Genomic DNA, 23,532 nt, shown 5'->3' with positions numbered 1-23,532 from the left:
ATCTTTGCTATTTTGGATTAGCATCCGAGGCCCATTTTTGCATCTGCTACAGAAGCCCGACTGTGAGGAATTGGCGTTTCGTCGTGGCCCTTCTGTGTTCTGCTGCGCCCTGCTTACCTCGTGTTTCAGATCCTCCTCAGTTTCCAACATTATCACTTAACTCTTTCTTTTCTCAACCTTGAAACCTGGCTTAGAAATGAACCCCTTCTGGTCTGAGGGTCTTCAACACTGCAGCAGATAAGGTAGAGCATGAAACTATGGTCACCAGCAAGGGAACCTAGGAGGCTCTGCACAGCCACATGGAAGCCTGGCTAAAATGTCTATTTCAGTAGACTTTTCAAATTTATGACAACCAGTGCCTGAAGTGTAAATGAACCATTATATGTATATATGTACAATGCATTTGCATACATGTATAATATGTAACTTTATAATATAAATAGTATTATGATTCATAAAATATTTTAAATTAAAAAAAAAAAATTTAGATGGATTCTTGTTCTGTTGCCCAGGCTAGAATGCAGGGGCATGATCTTGGCTCACTGCAACCTCCACCTTCTGGGTTCAGGCGATTCTCTTGCCTCAGCCTCCCTAGTAGGTGGGATTACAGGTATGCACCACCGCACCCAACTAATTTGTTTTTGTTTTTTGCATTTTCAGTAGAGATGGGGTTTCATCATGTTAACCAGGCTGGTTTCGAACTCCTGACCTCAAGTGATCCACCTGCCTCGGCCTCCCAAAGTGCTGGGATTACAGGTGTGAACCACCGTGCCCGGCTTTAATTTAAAAAAAAAAAAAAAATGTTAAAGACGTGGTCTTGCTCTGTTGCCCAGGCTAGAGTGCAATGGTGTGATCATAGCTCACTGCAGCCTTGAACTCCAGGGCTCAACCAAACCTCCCTTCTCATCCTCCCAAGTAGTTAGGCCTATAGGCGCATGCTGCCATGCCCGGCTAATGTTTTTTTTTTTTTTTTTTACTTTTTATAGAGATGGGGGTCTTGCTATATTGCCCAGGCTGGTCTCAAACTCTTGGCCTCCCGCTTGACCTCCCAAAGTGTTGGGATTAAAGGCTTGAACCTTTCATCATACCCATAAAATTTATTTTCAAAGGATTACTAATTTTGTAATTGTTTATACTTTATGTTGTGCTTATTTTCCTCATCAACAAAAAGTACAATGACCATCAAGTAAGGAATTTAAAATTGCCTAAAGTAAAATATTTTTATTTGATAAAAATGTTGCATCACAAGTAGGGGTCACAGTTGGGACAATGAGTTTTGGGTTCTCATTGAGCCACTCATCACCTGGCAAGTCTCCAATTCTCGGTTTCTCAGTCTCCTCGTGTGTAAAATTGAACTATCATTTCTCTAGCCTGCTTCCCAGGGTTTGGGCACTCAAGAAGAAAAGATGGGAATGTTTTGCAAACTGTAAAGTGCTACGCAAATAAATCCACCAAAACAAATGAGAAGCCAGGAGTGGACTTTGCAGGTTCATATTTTGCGGGAATGCTTTGTTTGCTGGGACCGGAATGGGAGCCCCTTGGGCCTGGATAGAAGTCAAGCCAAGCAGATAAAATTAAAGCAAGTTTGGAAATGGAGCTCCAAGTCAGGGCATGTGCACAGCAAATTCACTTTGAGGCTTTATGAGTTCAAAGGTTTGCTGTATTCCAAAACATCCCACGTTCTTTGGCGAACCCTAATCTGACCCATCTCAGTGTTGTCAGCCAACGTTTTCACCCATTTAATCCCACCGTAAACAACTGCAATGCATACGTTGCTGCTGACAACTTGAGCTGGGTAAACTCAAGTCAGATACGAACTGAACCCTGCAACCAGATCATTAGCCCGGGTCACCACTGGTTTAGAAGTTTGTGTTGTTTTCCTTCCGTCACTTGCCAGCAATCTATGGCACTTTCCCCCTCATAGTTTGCAGTCAGCTGGGCCCAGAGCCATGCGAAGCTGTTTTTAATGGCAAAACCTTCAAAGTTGTACTTAAAATATTTGCATCATAAAATCCCTCATGGAAGCCAAACCTCAGTTTCAGAAGGAACCTTCTCGCAAGAGGGGAGACTGCCTCCAGCAAGCGAAGAAGGGCCCCTGCTCACGCTCCCTCCTCCTGCAGACGATCTGCTGAGGCTGCCGACACCCTGCGGGATCAGATCATCGAGAGGCATCCACAGCATCTAGGAACAAACTCGAAATGGCTTTTCTAAGCCAGCAACGGTGTGAGGTGACTCAGCAGTTCACCGTGCAATTCAGAAAAAAAAAAAAGGTGTTTTCATGCATTTAATTGATCCTGTGAGCAAGTAAGTGCTAAGCAGGAAAGATGAGGAACTGTTCATCTTCACAGTGGGAGGACTCAGTTCCTTGCCTCCTGCCCTCTTCTCCCATGTCCAGCGTTAAACAGACCCATCCGGAGTGGGGCAGGCCAGCACGGATACCATGTGCTTAAAAAACATACAAATCAGGAAATAAAAACTGATGATTTAAATCGGAGCTCAGAAAGGGAAAAAAAATAATGAGAAAAAGTGGTTATCTTCTTCAGGAAAGGATTTTTGATCTTAGGGGATCCGTAATGGAATTCTTTAAAGGTGAAATTCCCTATCATGTCTCAGCCTTTTTTGGCTAAGATCAAGTGTGAAAGTGAAATTCCCTGTGATGGGGCTTATGATGGGACTTAACTGAAGGCAACTAAATTTATGGACAGAGGACATCCATAGGCTTTTACTTTGCTGAATGGAATATGAAAGCCTAGGAGAGGAGAGGCATGCCTGCTGGCGAGAAAGATGCTAAATTCTGGAGACAAGAACCCATCTAGCTGGGTGTGATGGCTCACCCCTGTAATCTCAGCACTTTGGGAGGCTGAGGCAGGGGGATTGCCTGGGGTCAGGAGTTCGAGACCAGCCTGGCCAACATGGTGAAACCCCGTATCTACTAAAAATAACAAAAATCAGCCAGGCGTGGTGGTTCATACATAATCCCAGCTACTTGGGAGGCTGAGGCAGGAGAATCACTTGATCCTAAGAGGCTGAGGTTGCAGTGAGCTGAGGTTGCACCACTGCACTCCAGCCTGGGCAAGAAAGCAAGACTCTGTCTCAAGGGGGGAAAAAAAATCCTTCTATATGGGATGCAATGAGAATCTTCCCTTTCCCCCATAGGCACCAAAGCAGAATATCAGTATCTTGTTTAAAAAAAAATCTTTAAAGCTTATGTTCAGAATTACAACTCTCATCCCTGACACATTTAAAAAAGTCAATTTTATTCCACCAGCTTTTGTGATCTAATCATTACTCAGAGCTGAAGGTGGTTTTCCATTAAAGCATCTCCGTCACTCTCACTTTCTGACCTGTGAACGTTCTTATTAGCTGCCTTATTAAGATGATATCCTGTCTCTGAAGAAAAGATTATCTCCTTACCTGACATGTCATTTTCCAAGTAATCTTTGTTCCCTCCTCCCCACCCCAGAAGAAGAAAAAAGCTGACTGTTAACTAGACATTTAAATGTATGGTACACTGTGCTATCGGAAGGAAGACATTTCTAATGGAATGTACCTGGGGGTGGGTAGTTGAACCTCATGACTTACTCTTTCATGACTAGCAAACAACGTCAATCTGCCTCATCCTAGTTTGGTTTCAGAAACACCTGAGCTTTAAGGACTCATTGTATGAAAAAAGAAACCCATTAAAATAACCAAAGATAGAATGACGTATGCAAAACTACATATACCTGTTATGTGAATATGCAAATATGTGCACTTTCTAATAAAAAATACTGGAGCAGGGCAGCATTCTTGATGACTGCCGTATGTGGGTGAAACAAGGGCAATGGCGTGGACAGAGAAGTCACTGGGATGCCTGGTCTCCCACTCGCTATCTCCTCATTGTGATACTTCTTATGGCCAATGATCACAAAGAAGATACCCGACAAAGTGTTTTGCTTATTTTCCACCCCTTTTCAAAATGGGTTTGAAATAAAACTAACTATCTCAAATCCATGAAACACAAAATTCACTGGGTTTACCCTCTCTCATTGGATCTATTGGACTTCACTGGCAGAAACACAGAGAAGTTGGGGTCCTACTCTCTGCCCTGTTCTGGGACAGCCCTGTTAATTGTGGGGTGCATTTGTAACCCAGGGTCCTCGGGTTTTCTGGGAACCTGTGGAAGAGTGCCCACTGGTAACTGTTGCACCCTGAGTTCTCCTTATTTCACAAAAGTTCCAGGAAGCAGCCCAGACCCAGCAAAATAAAAACTAGTTGGATCCAGAGGTGCCCGAGTTGGAGGGAACTTTGGTGAACTCTTCTCCTTACTGCACTAAACACCCCACCCAGGGAGGAACTTATTTGCCATTTTCTACCCATGCGAGGGATGTAGAAGCATGATCAATGACTGTCCCTGCACCATCCTTACTCCACCTCACAGGGATGTCCAATCTTTTGGCTTCCCTGGGCCACATTGGAAGAAGAATTGTCTTGGGCCACACATAAAATACACTAACATTAACGATAGCTGATGAGCTAAAAAAATTTTTTTTTAATCGCAAAAAAAAAAATCTCCTAACATTTTCAGAAGGTTTACGAATTTGTGTTGGGCCGCATTCAAAGCCATCCTGGGCCACATGTGGCCCTTGGGCTGCGGATTGGACAAGCTTGACATACGATGACTCAGCTCACCAGACCAATAAAAGCCGTTTTCACCTCCGTTCAGGGAGGTACTGCTTTTGGGAACTATCTCTTGTGTCCTCCTCATGCATTGCCAGTAATAAAACCCTTGGTGAAATCCTCCCTGGACCATGAACCGCCGAGTGATTGAACCCTAACACTTTGACCTTTGAGCTGTCCTCGGTCTGACCACAGAAAGAGAAGGTGGATGGCAGTGCTTCAATTACATATAATATAGATATGCTATGCAGTATTGTTATAATTTCTAATACAAATGACTATATACTGTCTTAATGGACTAAGAGTGGAAATGATGCCATAGTGGAGACCATCTTTTCCAAAGGACAGGTGAGTTCCCCCACCTCCATCCTCATCCGAGAGTGGGCTCCAGGGTCTCCCTTACTCTCCTTTCATGCAATTGCGGCTTCTGAGGGAACTGGGCAGATCCCAGTGCTCATCTCGACGGCACCTGGGCCGGCTTCTCCTTGGGACACACCCTCCCAGGGGATACCCTTGAGTCTTAGCAAAAGGTCCTGAAGCCAGGAGGCTGGTCGACTGAGTCAAGATTGCTTCATGGAGCCTATTTTGACTTCTATGTGGACCATTCCTACTTCTCTTCCCAGTGCTGCTCAAACTGTCAGTTTCAACTCCCAGGTCCCTTTGTGCCTTGGGTCTCCACCGTGCGATTATTTCCTCTCCTACTCTGCTGTCTACTGTCAGTTGAGACAAATAAGCCATGTGTTTTGGTATTGGCAATGGGCCTCCTGCTCAGGGAGGAAATGAACAAACCTGTCCATCTTCCCTTTTCACTCCACACCTGGAATGCTTGAAAGAACCAAGGAGGTGGTATTGCCTTGGCTTGCCACGCACCCCTCATTCCTAATCTTGAGGTGACAGAATTTGGATGTAGTGACAGGATGAGGGTTGCTATGACAACCCACTGATGCTAGGTGCTCCACAAGAGGGCATTTTTGACAGGTCCTCACAAAGCCTGCCATTTGCGTGGGAACCAAATCTCCTATATTTGTGCACAAGACATACCTAGGGACCTAACACCCTTTATGCCTTCAGAACACCACACGCATATTTGTGGGCATCCCTCTCAAAGAAATAGCAAAACCTCACTTTGTAATTTGGGAAGTAAGAACCAGGTTTGTATTGGAAGTGGACTCGAATCTGGACCTTTCTCTGGGCTCACAGGACTCAAGGCCAGGACTCAATCAAAACATCCCGCTTGCTAGGATGATTCCAAGGGTGCAAAGGGCAATCATGGGAATATCATGTTGCTTTCTGTGTAATTTTTCGATTTAGTTCGAGCTGTACTGGCTCCTTCAATTCAGAACTCCTCAGGCTTCTTTAGGCAGCCTGGGCCTTGCAGTGGACTCTTGAAGGTTCTTCTGTCTCTCCTTCCCCTCTCTCCTCAGGTGCTCAAATATGCAATCAACCACCAGCTCCTGTGTTTGCAAACTTCCCACTTTGAGACTTCCGACTGTAAGACTGTATATTGTCTTAATGGACTAAGAGTGAGAATGATGTCGTAATGGGGACCATCTTTTCCAAGGGACAGGTGAGTCCCCCCTCTCCATCCTCACCAAGAGTTCGCCCCAGGGTTCTCCTGCCCCGTTTCATGCACATTTTCCTCAGATGTGAGGAAACTTCCAACTTTCTCTAAATATATTTTTTAAAAATCACATCTGTTAATATACCTTTAAAAAAACCCCAGCTAGGCAAGGTTGCCCAGGAACATCAGAGACACCAAAAGAACAGGAAGAAATATGCCTTTTATTAGGAGCCGCATATGTACAGAGAAAGCTGTTTCTCACAGCTCAGGGGAGGCTGTGAGAAAGAGCCACTGTCATCCAAGGTCACAGCGCATACACTGGTAACACCACTTAGACACTGCCGCACATTATTAAGAAACAGAACCATGACACAGAAGTGCAGAAGAGACACAGGTATGTGTGTGGACACATCATTTCTATAAACAAGTCAACACAAAAATACAATGTGCCAATAAAAAAAAAAAATAGGCATATCCATACATGTCTTTTTTTCTGTTTTTAAAATGAATACATGGTATGCTGAGCTTTCACCTCCAGCTTTTTCCACATCAGAATTCACAGGCACTTTGGCAACCCAGCCACGGTTTACAATACAGGATGTTCAGAACGATGAAGGAAGGTGGGAGCCACCGAGGTCCCCGAGACCCCCACACACACTCAAATACTGACGCCAGAGCGAGCTTCCTGCCACCGCCGCTGTGGGACCCGAAAATGTTCTCTGTGTGATGTGTAACGGCTTTTCCTTTGTCTTTCATGTTTCATGGCAGAATTACTTAGGAGCGTGGCATCTCCAGTCAGATATGCAGTGTGTGGATGCATTAGACAAGCGTCAATTGCCTCTGACTTGAAAAGCCATAGAGAGATCAAAATGACCATCTTGTTTATCTCTGTCCCATTCTGTGCCCTTCCTGACAAGCTGTCAGAACAAAAACTAATGAAAATAATTACTGGGATGTACTGGGCCATGAGCTCTTCCTAGGAGAATTTCTTTCTTAGCTCTCCCCTCCTGATAGACACGGGGCCAATGGCACGCCCAGCTTCCCCCGGCAGGAGCCACTCCCGTCTCCCACCTTCCCCACACAGAGCTGTGGTGGCTCAACCCACGCGTCAGGAACAGGACCGAACAAGCCTATGTGTAAACGCAGACTAGGATCATTGCTTTATTGGTAATGTTGAGTTATAAGGCAGTTACAAAAGGACCCCCATGGTAACCAAACAATGTTGGACTATGGCTTAGCTTCTGTAATAGGATGACCGACTCTCCCGTCACAGGGAGCTGAGAAAGGAAAGAGAAAACCACACTGATGACAAAGTATGACAAATGGCTGTGCTGTGAAGTACCAGAAAGCCCCAATTTTTGGTGTATGTCGCCCACTTTTCCTCCTCCAGAGACTGAGATGTCATCTCACAGCTCAGAGAACTTAGAGGGAGAGACAGGGCCGCGCGCGTCATCCTCCGTGTCAGGTGAATTTGTCTGGCACGCGGTGCAGGGACGCTATAACCAAGCCGCGGACAGCGCATGAGTCGGGCCGAGACTCCCGGCACTGTGGAGAGGCGCACAGCACGTGAACGCCTCGAACAGATGATTGTCACAGGGTGGGAAATCCTTCCATGAAACAGACACGTGAGACATCGTGGCAAAGACATTAAGGCCTTCCATTTCTTTGCCTATACCGCTTAAAGGCACTGATACCAACAACAGAAATACTCCATAGTACCATCGAGGTTTTAAAAAAACTCCCAAAATACAAGTCTTTATAGGAAAATGTCTTTTATTGCGTGACATGAAGCATCTGTTCTTTGCGCGCTCAGGAATAGAAGGGCCTCCCTTTCTCAGGAGTCTGAAGTCTGTTCAGCCTCGCAACCTGAGAAGGGGAGGGCGGCACATCTTGCCGGAAAGGCCCCTTGGGAGGGGCGTAACTGGGGTCCTGGACTTTCTTATACGAGTCATAGTTGCTGGGCCCCTCGGAAGGAGGCTGCTTCTTCATCTGCTGCTCCTTCCGCCTCTGTTCCTGGCGAAGGAGCTCCTGAGTTTCCAGCATGACCCTGGCGTTGAAGCCGTGTCCTCCCAGGTAGCCGTTCCTGGAGCCTTGGTAGCTGGAGTACCTGGGGTTCTCTTTGGCACTCTGGAAGCCTTCCCCGGGGGAGTAGTTCTGCTCCCAAGAGTCCTGGGAGACCGAGCTGGCGTTTTTCCTGCTTTGCCTAGAAAGCAAAACCAAACGTTAGTGTGAGGGTAGGAAGAAGGAGGGAGGAGGAGGAAAGGGGGCAGGATGGGATGGAATATGCATTTTCATGTTTCAATAAATATTCCTGTTCTCTTGTCACATGCCAGACACTGTGATAGGGGCGGCCGGAGAATTCAAAAATGACTGTCCTCAGCAAGCGCATAGTCTTGGACAACTAAACTAACAGTGAGTAAACAGGAGAGAGAACTAGACTGTGCAGCTACTTAAAAAGAGAGTCATCTTCCTGTGTCTGAGCAGGTTGTGTCTGTTCTGCTTAGGGTACCAATATCTCCTGCAATTTAGACACACTGGCAAAGCAGAGAAGTATTAGAGGTTTGGCAGCTTCCATGGTAGGAATAACTCCTCGCTTTAGAACATTACAATTCAATTCTAAACAAGCACAGCAAATATTTTACACAGCTGCCACCATAATGCCAGAAGCACTAGCTAATATGAAGTACATGTAATGGATTACAATGTGGGTTCGGTTATGAAAGATTTAAGTCTAGACTCCTTTATGATAAAAAATGCAACAGGCAGTCCCTTAAAGCTCTGGCTTTCGAGTTGTGTATGTCAGCAACTGACACTCTCCAGGATACTTGTTCATCGAGATTGGAGGGCGAGTCCAGAAGTCTGTAGAGTAAGCACTATTTTCTTATACATTTACCTTCACCAAAGCCCAGGGTAACCTACTTAACTTGCTTTCTGTCGCCCCAGGATAGGGAAGTAAATCAGAGTCATATGAAAATTTCAAATTCTTACCACTTCTGCAACAGGGTTGCGCATGATTTCCAGGAAACATTATTGTTTTGAAACATCTTTAATTTACTATCAAGTCTCTAGATGGTTTTATGAATTTACAGTAAGATTGGCTATGATGAAGTAAAACAATTCTGTGCCAGAAAGGAAGACATGCCCTAATTTTTTTGCCTTGAAAATGGAAGAGGGGGAGAGACAATTGAGTAATAAAACAAAATATATTGCTCCATTTATCAATAAGAAAATCATCTGGCGACAGTATGTATTGCTCGGCCCTTTCCATCAACATACACAACACAGCTGAATGTTCACAAAAACACTCATGGAAGGAAAGGAAGGTCTGGGAAGCCACTGCATCTCCCGCAGGAATGATGCAATTTGCATTTTTGAACATTCAGAATTGCGTCAATATGGTTTGGAGGGAAATCCACCCATTTTCCATATGGCCTAAAATGTAGTCGGAAACATTTTCAGTAAGGAAAATGACCTAAAGTCCAGCATTGCCTCTGGCTATGATGATGACTGCATGAGCATTCTAGAGCATGTCTGTCTGGGTCTCTTTTAAGGGAAGACTGAACCATTTGTACAGTCAGCCCAGGCAAGAATCCTCAGATGTGATGGAATAGTTTATTTGCCTAAAGCACTGATTATCTTCACTTAAAAAGTCATAAATTAATCTGCCCAGAGACAAGACTGTTGGAAAATGCCGGTATGAAACCAGGGATTTGACATTAATCATGAAACTTTAATTAAAACAAGGAACTTGTGACTGATATTACAGCAACAAAAATGGGATTCCTTTATGAGTTATCAGTTTGAAGATAATCAGAAATAGGCTGCAGACATTTCACCTCTTTTTCATCCCTGACCTACTAAGATCCATCAACTCCCTTCTTCCCCAGCTCCATGAAGCCCCAGGTTTCGCGCTATGGCGGTTGCGCACCCTAAGTGGATTCTGTATCATCCCCGGAAGACAGTCTTTCTAGATTTAAACAGGGAGAATTCACGCAAGGTTTGTTAGGGATGGAAATTACAACAATGTGGGAGAATGAATTTTTTGTAGCTAAAATTTTCTTCAAATTAATCGGTAAAGAGAGAAGGAAGCAGACTGCCCTGAGTCTGAAGTAAGATATGTGGGTAAAATGCACATAAGACAGACACACACACACACACACACACACACACACACTTCCTTGGTAAGGAAGTTAGCTGTATCTATATGCTCTTGATTAAGGATAGAATGAGAAATGGGCCAATTGTAGAGACCAAGGGAAGGAAATGGACAAGAAGAGTTTCCTGCACTAGGAAAACAGGCATCCAGGCAGCAGGGCGAGGTGGGAGAGTGACTTAGGCTCAGAGCAATGTAGATTCAAATCCTGAGCCTGCCTCTGCCTGGCTGTGCGACTCTGGGAGAGTTACGCTCACTGGGCTCAAGTCACCTTACCTGTGAAACAGGCATAATTTCTAACCTTGAAAGGTTGTGGGGAGAAAGAAATGAAATAACACACGTAAAGTGCTTAGAAGAGTGACTTGCACTCAGTAAATGATTGACTAACAGGTCCCAGAGGAGTAGTTTGAAGACAAAGTCATTCTGCCTTCAAAGATTAGGCTCTGAGCCTGGGTGTGGTGGCTCAGGCCTGTAATCTCAGAACTTCAGGAGGATGAGGTGGGAGGACTGTTTGAGGCCAGGAGTTTGAGATCAGCCTGGGTAACATAGCAAGACCCCACCTCTACAAAAAATGTTTTGAAAAAATCAGCCAGGTGTGGTGATGGGTGCCTGTAGCCAGCTACTTGGGTGGCTGAGGTGGGAGAAGTGCTTGAGCCCAGGAGGTTGAGGCTGCAGTGAGCCGTGATTGCTCCACTGCACTGCAGCCTGGGTGACAAAGTGAGATCCCATCTCTAAAAGAGGAAAAAAAGAAAAAAAGGCTCTGGATTTAGAGAGGCATCTTTTTGACCAAACAATAATGTTGTTTTTAATTTAATTATTTTGTTTTTGAGACAGAGCCTCATTCTTTTGCCCAGGGTGGAGTACACTGGTGCAATCTTGGCTCACTGCAACTTCTACCTCCTGGGTTCAAGGGATTCACCTGCTTCAGCCTCCTGGGTATCTGGGATTACAGGAGCACACCACCACACCTGGCTAATTTTTGTATTGTTAGTAGAGATGGGATTTCACCACGTTGGACCAGGCTGGTCTTGAACTCCTGAACTCAAGTGATCCGCCCACCTCAGCCTCCCATAGTCCTCAGATTACAGGCATGAGCCACTCTGCCTGGCCAAAAATTGTTTTTTAAAGTAAGCTTTCCCTTCCTTGGTTGGAGGGATTGAGTAGAGATGCCAAGACACAGAAACGCAACAGAGGAGAAAGGAGCCCTTGCTAATTGAGGGCAATTCAGCACATTGCTGCAGACATCAGAGGGAAGGCCACGTTCTTCCCACTGCACTGTGAGCCCTTGGCTAAGGTCATGGATAACAACAGCAACAAAACATCAATCTCCTTTCGCTGAATTTCTTTATAACCAACACATAGGATTGTCTGGTCCTGCATGCAATGAGCCCCCTGGACATTTCTGAATCCACTCAAAGTACATATCGCAGTTTGGCAATAACTATCACCTAAAGATTACAACCACCTCCAACACGGCCTGGAGACCATCAGCACGGAGAAGACTCAAACCAAAAATCTGATGCCTAAGGAAAGCCATTAAGCCACCAGGGTGACAGGGACACAGACAGATGGAGGAAGACAGAAGGAGCGAGGCTAAGAAGTTGGGAAGTAGATTGGAGACATAATAAATGGGGCTCGTGGAGAGAACACAGGAGGATGCAGAGACACAGCTTGGAGGGTGAGGTATACAAGGCTTTCGAGGAAGTCAGACCACAGCAGACAGGGAGCCAAGGGAGAGGAGAACAAGAAATGGAGAGGCAGGACAAGAAAATGAAGGGAAACACCAAACCAAGAACCTTACGTCTCTCTACCAGTGCCTGTGACTGCGCACGCCTCTATTCCATTTGGGGGCTGCCTTTTGGATATTAAGGAAAGAAACTAATTTAGGAATTAAAGAAAGATGATGTCACAGGGTACAGATCTCAGTGACAGAGGAGTAATTTTTCTGTTTGTTCTACTACACAGCATGGTAGGTATAGTTAATAACAGAGTATTGTACGTTTCACAATGCTGAGAGAGTAAATATTTGAGGTGATGGATATGTTAGCTAACTTGGTTAAGCTTAATCAATTATTTTATGTTGTACTCATAAACTATAACATCACTTTGTGCCCCACAAATTATATAAACTGTCAATTTATAATTTTTTTTTTTTTAAGATGGAGTCTTGCTCTGTTGCCCAGGCTGGAGTGCAGTGGCACAATCTTGGCTCACTGCAAGCTCCGCCTCCCGAGTTCACACCATTCTCCTGCCTCAGCCTCCCGAGTAGCTGGGACTACAGGCGCCCGCCACCACGCCCAGCTAATGTTTTGTATTTTTAGTAGAGACGGGGTTTCACCGTGTTAGCCAGGATAGTCTCGATCTCCTGACCATGTGATCCACCCACCCTGGCTTCCCAAAGTGCTGGGATTACAGGCGTGAGCCACTGCGCCTGGCCTATAATTTATAATAAAAAATACATTATTTTAGAAAAAGAAAAACAAACAAAAATCCTACTCTGATTGAGAACTGAGTGTGGGGCCACCACATAGGTCCTTTTTCCTGCCAACTAGTGTTACCACCTGGCCAAGTGTTTCTCACTGACATTCCAAAATGTAACTTGAATTCTGCCTGTAGTTTCTTACTTACAGTTACAATTTACAAACCACTCTTTCTCATACACATGTCTCTAATTCAAACCACCTTATCTAACGCAACTGATACAAAGCCCAGACCATTTGTTTTATTTTATGCTCCACTTTGTAACTATACTTTTTTTATGTGTGTAATCTTTTTGGTTTCTAATGCCATACCAACTTGTTTAGACAAAACTCTGTTAATTGTCAACATCCGAAAAGCAGAGGTCAAGTGTCTTTGAAGAATATCACATGTCAGAAACTTGGACTTGACTCAAGCTCATGGAGGTGGCTGCAGTCCCCCGGACCTCCTGTTTGCTTTCTTTCCCTTGCTTCAGATCTCTGCACACAGCCTGCCGCAGAGTGGGGCTGCTTCGCGAGGCATCAAGCTGGGCGCAGGGTTCTGCGTTCCTAATCTCCCTCACAAACAGGAAGATTCCCATTGATAAATTATTCTCTAAAGGAAGACAAGAAGATACTGCAGAAGCCTACCAGCCTCTGCTGCCCAAACTTACATAACTCTTTGAGGATGTCTGCTTTTCTCATATCTAAATAGGATAAAATAACTAAAAATAGGGAGCTACAATTAACCCAGAGGGAAAGCTGTAGTTATTTAGGGCAACACTAAATAACAGCGGAGGCACTAGCAGTAGGGGCTGCAACCCTCCTCTGCGTGTAAATATAGATACTTCTACCAGGCGCTTCCGCAGGGAGAGGCGGAGAAGGGAAGAGATGTCAGGGTTGAGAGTAAAGAAGGGAGAGGAAAGGGAAGGCAAAGATGAAAGGTTCGGCTGGGAATGCATGAGCTACTTTGGAATGCAACCAGGAGAAATTCAGTGGAAGCACCTGCCTTTCTCTTTTGCCTCTTCTGAGGACTGGGACCCAAGCGTCTCTTCTCCCTTCCAATCGCCCTGCCTTCCTGGCTGCCCACCGCTGTCTCTCTCACCTCCCTTTCTCAGCCCTTGGCAGCTCCCATGTCACTGCTCTCATTATACACACTTTGCTGTGCTTCTCCTTCAATCCTTAGAGACACTCTCAGGCATGGCCAAAATATATGAAGCCAAACAACTGGCCAATAAAAGTAAGAACACAGCCCCTGCCCTGACAACACCATCCACACAAGCTATGAAGTGCCCTGGCCCACCCGTGTGGTCGTGCAGGCAGGGCCGTGCCAGGTGGGCCAACTGGTCCACGCTGTCAGCTCACCCTTCCGATGGAATGCAGCCACACAGACTGGCTGGGCCGCGGCGGGTGAGGGGGGCAGTGCAGCAGGGAGGGTGGATTTTACACAGACGAACCTTGATGTCTAATTCAAGTGCCTAGGCATTTGATTCACTGGGTTGATTCACACAGTGACCTCCTTCTAAATGCTAAGGGCAGGAGAGCATTGAGGGGAACTTTGTACCTGTTAATATCCCAAATTTGGGGCCAGGCATGGTGGCTCACACCTGTAATCCCAGCACTTTGAGGGGCTAAGGTGAGCAGATCACTTGAGGCCAGAGGTTCGAAACCAGCCTGGACAACATGGCAAACCCCTTCTCTACTAAAGATACAAAAATTAGCCAGGTGAGGTGGCGCACGCCTGTAATCCCAGCTACTTGGAAGGCTAAGGCATGAGAATTGCTTGAGTCTGGGAGGCGGAGGTTGCAGTGAGCCAAGGTCATGCCACTGCACTCCAACCTGGGCAACAGAACAAGACTCTGTCCCCAAAAATTTGGGAACAGAAGCCCTTGATAGCAACAAGCCTTATAAAATCATAGTTTAGGACATGGGCAGGTTCAGGTTTGAATGCTGGCAAAATGACTTACTAGCTGTGTGAGCTGGGGGAAATTTACCTACTCTGAGCTGTTTCCTTACAAGATAAGATTATATCAAAGGTCCTGTAAAGACCAAAACTCTAATGACTCTTACCTAGAGCAGGCTAAAGAACCTGGCAATTCTCCTTTTTAAAGCAAAAAATAATTTAGTACTCAAAGGGGTTATACATAGCCTTATGGATTGAAAAAGAACAACTGAATGAATAAATTGCTTCAACAGATGGCACTCATGCCCACGGAGACTCATCCACTCCATGTCCCCTTGGCTGACCTGTGTCCATGTGGTGAAGTCCCTTGTGGTTGTTACAGTGATTACTAACATGTAAAGAAATTCGTCTTTTTGAGATAGGGTCTTGCTCTGTCACCCACGCTGGAGTGCAGTGGTGTGATCTCGGCTCGCTGTAACCTCCGCTTCCCAGGCTCAAGCGATCCTCCCATCTCAGCCTCCCACGGAACTGAGATTACAGGCATGTGTCGCATGCCTGGCTAATTTTTGTATTTTTTATGGAGACAGTGTTTTGCCATGTTTCCCAGGCTGGTCTTAAACTCCTGGGCTCAAATGATCTGCCTGCCTCAGCCTCCCAAAGTGCTGGGATTACAGACCTGAGCCACCATGCCTGGCCAGGACTCATCTTTATTAGAAATTGATCAAGATCAGTCTACATTGGTCAGTCAAAATAAGCATTTGTCTCCTAACTCCCCAAAACTGTTTTGCTCAAAGTCAAAAGTCTACCTGATACCAACATGGCAAATGAATCTTTTCCTACTTAAAATATTTTTGTCCTTGGTTTTCAAATACAGCAACAAATGCCTATAAGAATGTGGCTACTGGAGCCACTTGTTTTGGGAAGTTTAAAAAGCTGAATGTTTTTCAATATTTTTATTCCTCACTATGCCTGGAAGAAATACTTTGATGGAAAAATAGTTACCATTTCAATGTACTGGCACTTAGTCACCTGAGATCCTTTGTCGGAGAACTGGGTCAAGCCCTCTCCCCTGGGGAGCAGGCAGGTAAGGGTTGCTTGCTTGGTTCCAGCTAACAAGCTCAGCATCCCTGAGACCCTCTAAAGTTAAACATGGGTGACAACAGTGATGATGGGACAGTAAGAGAGTGAGGTTTGGGACCACGGATCCCACACAACCACGGCATATCCCGATCCTTTTATGGAGCTCTGGATTTATCAAGTATCATTGATTCTAATTACCCTATGTGCTACGCCAAATAAGGGTTATCTTCCCATTTTTCAGATGAAGATACTGTCTTGTCCACACGGGAAGCAGGAGAGCCAATACTAAGAAGCCAGTACACCAGTTGCTTCACTTTTTTAGGGAGCTTGTGGTTGAAAATACTGGCATCTCCTGCAATCGGCATTTCCGCTGGCCTCGCAGTAAGGCAGCTCCCCACGCTAAGGAACAGTAGCCACCAGACATTTATTGGTTCCTCCATTGCTACCAGGGGCAAGCTGGAGAGGCCCCAGCGATTTGGGAAGGAGTGCATTCTTAAAGGGCCGGGGGATCTTAAAGGGCCGAGGCAGGGGGTTGGATCTGGAGGCTCGGCCAGGCGTCCTCCTACCGAGGCAGAGAGCTGTACTGGCGCTGGGCCTGCTGGGAGCTTTCGCGCTCCTCCTGCCGCTGCCGCTGCATCTGCACCTCCACGGACACCGAGTGCCGCCCGCTCTGCGCCGCCGGCCGTGCGTTCGGCTGGAAGAGGAAAATGCAAGCACATCGTTAACCAGAAAGATCCGCACAGATAACACAACTGGTTGACTCCGTTTCGATTCTTACGAATTGACTTTGAAAATTTTGAAAATTCTGCGGTTTTTAAAAATCGTTTCTTTGAGAAAAGTGGCATACATATAATTGTTCTTATGAGCCCACAAACACTCAATTTTCTTAAACTGTGATTTTGGCTTTGGCATGTGCTTTAAATTAAAGAGTTCAAACTTTCTACTCTTCTTTAATTTTTTCTAGAGATGGGATCTCACTCTGTCACCCAAGCAGGAGTGCACAGTAATACAATCATGGCTCACTGCAGCCTTGAACTCCTATCCTCCCACCTCAGTCTCTGGAGTAACCGGGACTACAGGCACAGGCCATCATGCCTGGCTGATTTTTTTTTTTTTTTTTTGGTAGAGATGGGGTCTCCCAACGTTGTCCCGGCCTCAAGCAATCCTGCCTCGGCCTCCCGAAGTGCTGAGATTACAGGTGTAAGTCACTATACCCAGCATCTAGTCTTTTTAATAAGGCTTGGTAAATGCTGACATAAGATGCCATTTACCTCTCTTGAGAATACACAGAGCAGATACAATGAGAGTGAGGCTCTTCCAAAAACTAGAAGATGTTAATACCAATAAATAAATAAATAAATAAAAATAAAAACTTGCTACAACTCTCAAAAGTGGGAAAGTCCAGGAGTGCACACTTGCGAGTACGGCCATGCTGAATTTTGGGGGGTAGGTATGTATTTTAGTTTTAAAGCAGGACACAGTATAGCTGATTCCCCTTTTACTACAGGATGACAGTGAAATTTTAAGCCAAGATTAGTTTAAACTAGGTACTGACAGGCCTCCTGCAATCCACAGATGGCAGCCAAACAGGGAACAGAAATGCCTATCAAAAGAACAACTCCAAAAGCTAATCGCTACTTAAATTGGTTATTAGGTAATGCATTTTACCTTAGTTATTAGGAAATGGTAATTTAACCTAGGTTGATCATCCCCTTTAGAGAAAGTTTCAATCCTCCTAACTCAATACTTTGGTTAGCACTCCATTTCAGGAGTTCAAGACCAGCCTGGGCACCACAGTGAGACCCTGTCTCTACGAAAAAATTTTAAAAATTAGTCAGGTGCAGTGGCACATGTCTGTGATCCCAGCTACTTGGGAAATTGAGACAGGAGGACCACTTGAGCCTAGGAGATTGAGGCTGCAGTGAGCCATGACCATGCCACTGCACTCCAGCCTAGGTGATGGTACAAGACACTGTCTCAAAAAAAAAAAAAAAAAAAAAAGGAAAAACAAAAAGAAAGAAAAGAAAACCATACTTTGGTCAGCAAGTCATCTGGTGATTGGCGCTTGTCGCTGAAATCAGATTCCTGAACGTGTATACTGCACTGTATAGATCAGGCTTCTGGGATGCTTCAGCTTCTCACTGATGATGGTTAGCTTACCTTCTAGATCTGGCCTTTTGAAATAAAAGTAGCTGTGCTCAAAATAGACAATGATGCCTCTACATTTACAAAACATCTCAATGGTTTGTCAGAGCATCAGCAGGAGGCCCCTTAAGTGATCCTTTTCAGTACTGGCCACCCTCAGTTCCCCCTCTGTTACGCGATGTTGTGCATCAGGCATAGCCTGAGAGGAATGTCTATTAGAAACAAGTTATTGATTTTCTTTTAGAGTTGAAAGCTAATGGTAGACTTTGCCCTGATAATGATTTTCTAGAACAACAGAGTCTTAGCATTTATTTGGCGAGCTGTAAGATAACAGGTAGCCTTGTTACCAAAAGAATGGCCTCTATGGTTGGCTTTGGCCAGGACAGAAAGAACTATCAAGCATCATCTATTGTTCTCTTTCTGCAAAGCCAGCACGACCTTACTTGTTGATAAGCAGTAATGAAGCAATATACAGGACAAACATTTCAAAGCATATGGGCTTAGTTAGTGAGCATATTAAAAATATCCCGATACAAAAATAATGTGTGAGGAGATTAGGCTTTACAATACCCCAGTCTCTACTAGGGGATGTTTATAACCGCACTCACTGGAACAAATGTGTGTTCAGAGACCCGCTTCACGACACCATTCAAATAACACATCAGTGAGGCCTTCAGCAAGAAAAACACTTCTCTGAGCGAGTTCTGCTTATGCAAACAATTGTTCATCAACTGCATTAAAAGAGACAGACATTTTCTTCTATTACACTTGATGAGGCTGGCCAAAAAGGAAACTGAGCTGTTTTCTTGTCACGGTGAGCAATGGGAAGCTTGAGATAAACCACTGGACAGAGAGAAAACACTATACCATTTCCTTTACACCCTCAAAAGAACCACATTTTCCTTTCCTTTTCACTCAGTGTAAGCTATATGCATGTGTCAACCAGTCTTGAAAGATCTGGCATTCTGCAGCAGGATTTAGTAACCAGCTTTTTAAGCTCGTGCTGTTCTGTGACAAGCTGCTTGTGGAGATGTGAAGGGAAATTGCAAGGTCTTGTAGAAACTTCAGGTATATTTTTAAGTTGTTTCTCCCATAGGCCTGAAAATGTGTTTCTGACAGAGAAAAAAGAAGTTGAAGGACTTGTTTTCTCTGCTATGTTTTCTGACACTTTTCACCTCAGACTTTATCAGCTATAAGTATCTAGCTGGATCTGGATATGTTCCAATGATGACATTATCAGCATATGGGGTCTGAAAACTTAAAAGGAACGAAGGAGTTTGGGATCAGCAAACTGACATATTTCATACTATCATAATCACCAGGAGGAAACATAAACATTGGCTTCACCATTAATATTTTACTCCATTTTTCTTTTCAGAGCTTGCAAAAGGGTGGGTTACTAAAGAGAATCACTCTTATTTTTATGATAAAACTCTAACAGGCCACATATTTCAAGAAAGATTGTATACATGACCAGCTCAGAGCAACAACTAAGTAAGTTCATCCTGGCAAGTTTGACACTTGGCCTGAATAAAAAATTCCCCCTCTAATTCACAATTTAAATGAAGACCTCTTAAAAGCAAAAACTGGATGAACAGTATTACAATGGCACTCTTGAATTTTACACACTGTGACTTCAATCCCTATGGCAGGAACAAAATAATGTATCCGAGTCCAAGCACAAAATTAAAGAGAAGAAAAGAGGTAATGTGTAACCTCACAGAGAAGTGTACGTTTTCAAATAAAATATCATCAACAACTGCAATGACAAAGTAACACCCATATAGGGAAATACCTGCATAGGCATAATTGTAATAACTCTGGAGATTCACCAGAGAACAAGGCGAAGCTCTGTTTTAACAGTGTAAATTATAAATAACCCTGTGATGAAATTGGTTACAAGCAATGACCTTTTAAATAAAAAAAAAACCACGGTTGCCAGGGCCATAATAACAATAGAGACTGTAAGACAGAAGTAAACACATGAGTATATATGACACAGGACGCTGGAGAGCCACGATATGTGAATCTCTTCATGGCCTATGTTTAAAACCACTAGTGAAAAATATGTATGCTGTTTTTGTAAGTGCACTACGAAGTACATGTCTTTCTCATAGATTATAAAGGGATAATAGTTAAAGTTTGAGGAAGCAATACAATGTTGGTATCACTTAGTAGGGTAAAATACAAAAAATATTTTCCACATTTTTTTAAAACATGTTTTGTTTTTGTTTTAGAGTCAGAATCTTGCTCTGTTGCCAAGGCTGGAGTGCAGTGGCGCAACCATAGCTCACTACAGCCTCAAACTCCTGGGCTCAAACAGTCTTCCTAGGTAGCCAGGACTACAGGTATGTACCACCACGCCTGGTTAATTTTTTTTCTTTTTAATTTTTATAGAGGCAGGGTCTTGCTATGTTGCCCAGGCTGATCTTGAACTCCTGATCTCAAGTGATCCTCCCACCTTCGCCTCCCAAAGTGCTGGAGATTACATGCTTGTAATGGTCTCATACGGTGTTTTATGAATTAAGTCATTAAGCATTTCTCTTAATTCAATAAAATCATTGCTTCAAAATAAAAATAGAAAAAAATGAAAATACAAAATAAAATATTTAATAGACAGTCAATAGAGTAAAGAACAAACATGAATATCCATAGTACAAAGTTTCAGTACTAATTAGAACTAGGTAATACTGTAAGACTTTTTGACAGCTTAATATGCAAGTGTGCTACCACTTATAAAATAAAATCATTGTTATATTAACATTTACATAGAATATTCAATAATTTCAAATAATCTATCATTTTTCTTCCTATAGATAAGGAAAATAGTGTGTATGTGTGAGTGTGCACATGTGTGTGTGTATATATATATCCACACACGTAGTATTTTTATAAAGGATCATTTTGAGCAGATTTTCTCCTTAAATTATGAATGATAAAAATCTGCAAAATTTCGTATGTCCAAGGGCACATACAGAAAACAAAAAATAAAATACAAAACATTCAAGCACTTCGGATGAAAACCTGTGATGAAGATGATGGTGAGAATGATGCTGATGACAAAAAGACCAATGGCATTCCCTTGAGATTCACAATGCTTACTTTAGCAATTCATATGAGCTGTGACCCTAATAGGAATTCTGTATTCTGATAAGAGTAGCAACTTAAAGATTAAACAGAAATCATTTTTATGCCATGAAATCACGTAAAGAGTGTCAACTGTTGAGTCTGTTGAAAAGTGGCCAGTGCTAATATTAGTAATTATTTTCTTCAGCAGACTTATGTACAACTTTTAATCAAAACAAAGTTAACTTTTATCTATCCATATTGCCTTCCCAGCCTTCCGCACCCACCTGCACCCCCCATAATTAATACAACTATTGACTGAACTCTTGTGGGTCTTGAATGCTGAAAAGCTTAATTGCTACTAAGGATGTGACTAATGGCTGAAAAGACTGCAAAGCACACCCATTTCCCTCATGAAGTTTTTGGAAATGAATGTTTTGGTCTTAATTGTATTTGTCTTCACCTCACCTTTCCCACCAGTGCTTAGATCTTTTATCCTCGCCCCCATCTTAAGCAATAGGAACACGGAAAATAAAAAGCTTGCTCTACAAAACAAGCGAGGCACTTCAGTATGTGGGCTAATGGCAACCCAAGGTGGCTTCAGGAGTTTCCACCACCCAAGGTTTCTGAGCATAGCATGGCCATGAGTCAGCAGAGCCTTTGGCTGAGGGACAGGTCACAGGGCAGAAGAAAGCGCTGACTTTGCGACAGTACAGAGGCTCTCTCTATGTGCGACGGGCACCTCTCTGCAGATGGCTTTCTCCAGGTCTATTTCTTTTCTTTTCTTTTTTTATTTTGAGATGAAGTCTTGCTCTTGTCGCCAGGTTTGACTGCAATGGAGCGATCTTGGCTCACTGCAACCTTTGCCTCCCGGGTTCAAGCGATTCTCCTGCCTCAGCCTCCTGAGTAGCTGGGATTACAGGCGCCTGCCACCATGCCCAGCTGATTTTTATAATTTTAGTAGAGACGGGGTTTCACCATGTTGGCCAGGCTGGTCTCAAACTCCTGACCTTGAGATCTACCCACCTTGGCCTCCCAAAGTGCTGGGATTATAGGCATGAGCCACCGTGCCTGGCCCTCGAGGTCTATTTCTATGGGAGGTGATTTCGACCCAACTAGAGCTAGGGTTATACTCATTTCAAGGCTGTCAACTAAGGCAACATTTTTTGAGTCAAGGCATGGAGGCCGCTATGAGAAAATGACAGCAGATACTTTTTAAGTCTTAAAAAAGGTGGAAACAAAAGGGAAACCACCATTTTCTGAAATTCCCCAGGCACAGGGAAGCAATCTAGTGGTACAGAGTGGCAGAGTGGCTATGTGCTGTGATTGCCTTGCCAATTAAAGCAGGCAGAGCCCTAAGAGGGCAGGGAGAGCTATTAAAGTCTGAAACAAGAAAAGGGAGAAAAAGACAGATTTTGTTATTCGTTGAAAGATGGACAGCTAGGAAACAAGCAAGCTTGAGGGAGAAGAGGACATTCACATTGCAGAGTATCAATTTTCTACCTGAAGGACTAAACTACTTTCGGTCACTCCCAACCTTGGATGGAAAGGATTTAGCAATACAGCTATTATTAAAGGCTCCATTATCCCATCTATCAATGGTCTCAGCCAGCAAGTCTCCTTGTGGGCAACACTCAGGTATCTGCAAAGTTTTTACGGCATACTGTACTTAATGTCTGCAGCCTGCAATTTAGTTCTTTTAAAAGCAGCACTAAGTCCTGTCCGTATCGAAGCTCTGTGATAATAACCCTAACCTCACCTATTGTTCTATTATCCTAAGAAAGATTTAAAGCAACTTGCGGCTTTATTTATGTTGCACCTGGCACTACGTGAGGAAGAAGTTGCTTTTTCTTCTTCTCTTGCTCAACTTGGGAGAGAATTCCCTTCAATTATGTAGCTAAGGAAATTTTCTGGGCCTCTGCTCATCTAAAGACCTTTTGTGCCACAAATCAGCTCCCTCAGGCCCAGACATTATTTTGAACAAAGGCCCAGGAACAGGTGCATTTTGTACTGCTAGAGCTTACAGAGAACATTTTCAAAATAGGTGGACTGAAAGGGCTACTTGGATGAGTTTTCTGCAGCATCCTGCTCTGTATGTAAAGTAATTGGCTTACATATGTTTCTATATGACACATCTGGCTGCACTTCGTGTGTGGCATTTCTAACAAGCATGACAATTTCAACTAATATGGGCTCAGTTGTACACACAGCTTGAAGGTGAGTTTGTGGTTCCTTAAAACTAAAATTATTACAAACCACTCCAATGAATGAGATCATGGTCCTATCCCTTTCAAATACAGTGAACCTTCAAGGTCAGAATACATAGGAGAAGAGAAGAAAAAGATTCCAAGATGCAAAAAGCTCGTTTTGTAAAACAGATAATTAAAACCATAGACCAAGCTACATTTTAAACAACTGAGCAGCTCTTCCTAAGGTAACCATAAGCATTGGTATGAAAATTAATACACTAAGTAGAATTACAGTCACTTTAAGCTCATTTATATGATCA

The 23,532-nt window shown here is 43.8% G+C and overlaps 1 protein-coding gene across 4 annotated transcripts in view; it reads right to left on the bottom strand.

Annotated features, from left to right (window-relative positions):
- Window positions 1-7,355: 7,355 nt before the first annotated feature.
- Window positions 7,356-23,532, bottom strand: part of PARD3 (par-3 family cell polarity regulator) — a 720,675-nt gene continuing 704,498 nt past the window's right edge. For 3 of the 4 annotated variants that reach the window (XM_023218154.1, XM_023218152.2, XM_023218155.2), the window contains 2 exons: window positions 16,379-16,506; window positions 7,356-8,423 (listed from right to left, as the gene is read on the bottom strand). In XM_023218154.1, coding sequence (XP_023073922.1) covers window positions 8,030-8,423; window positions 16,379-16,506 — 522 coding nt within the window. In that variant the 3' untranslated portion in view covers window positions 7,356-8,029. The remainder of the gene's footprint in view (window positions 8,424-16,378; window positions 16,507-23,532) is intronic. The other variant, XM_023218153.2, reaches the window with a different exon arrangement.

The sequence above is a fragment of the Piliocolobus tephrosceles genome, chromosome 9 (assembly GCF_002776525.5).
Source record: "Piliocolobus tephrosceles isolate RC106 chromosome 9, ASM277652v3, whole genome shotgun sequence".
NCBI classification, from domain to species: Eukaryota; Metazoa; Chordata; class Mammalia; order Primates; family Cercopithecidae; genus Piliocolobus; species Piliocolobus tephrosceles.
This window is presented reverse-complemented; position numbering and strand designations above follow the sequence as displayed.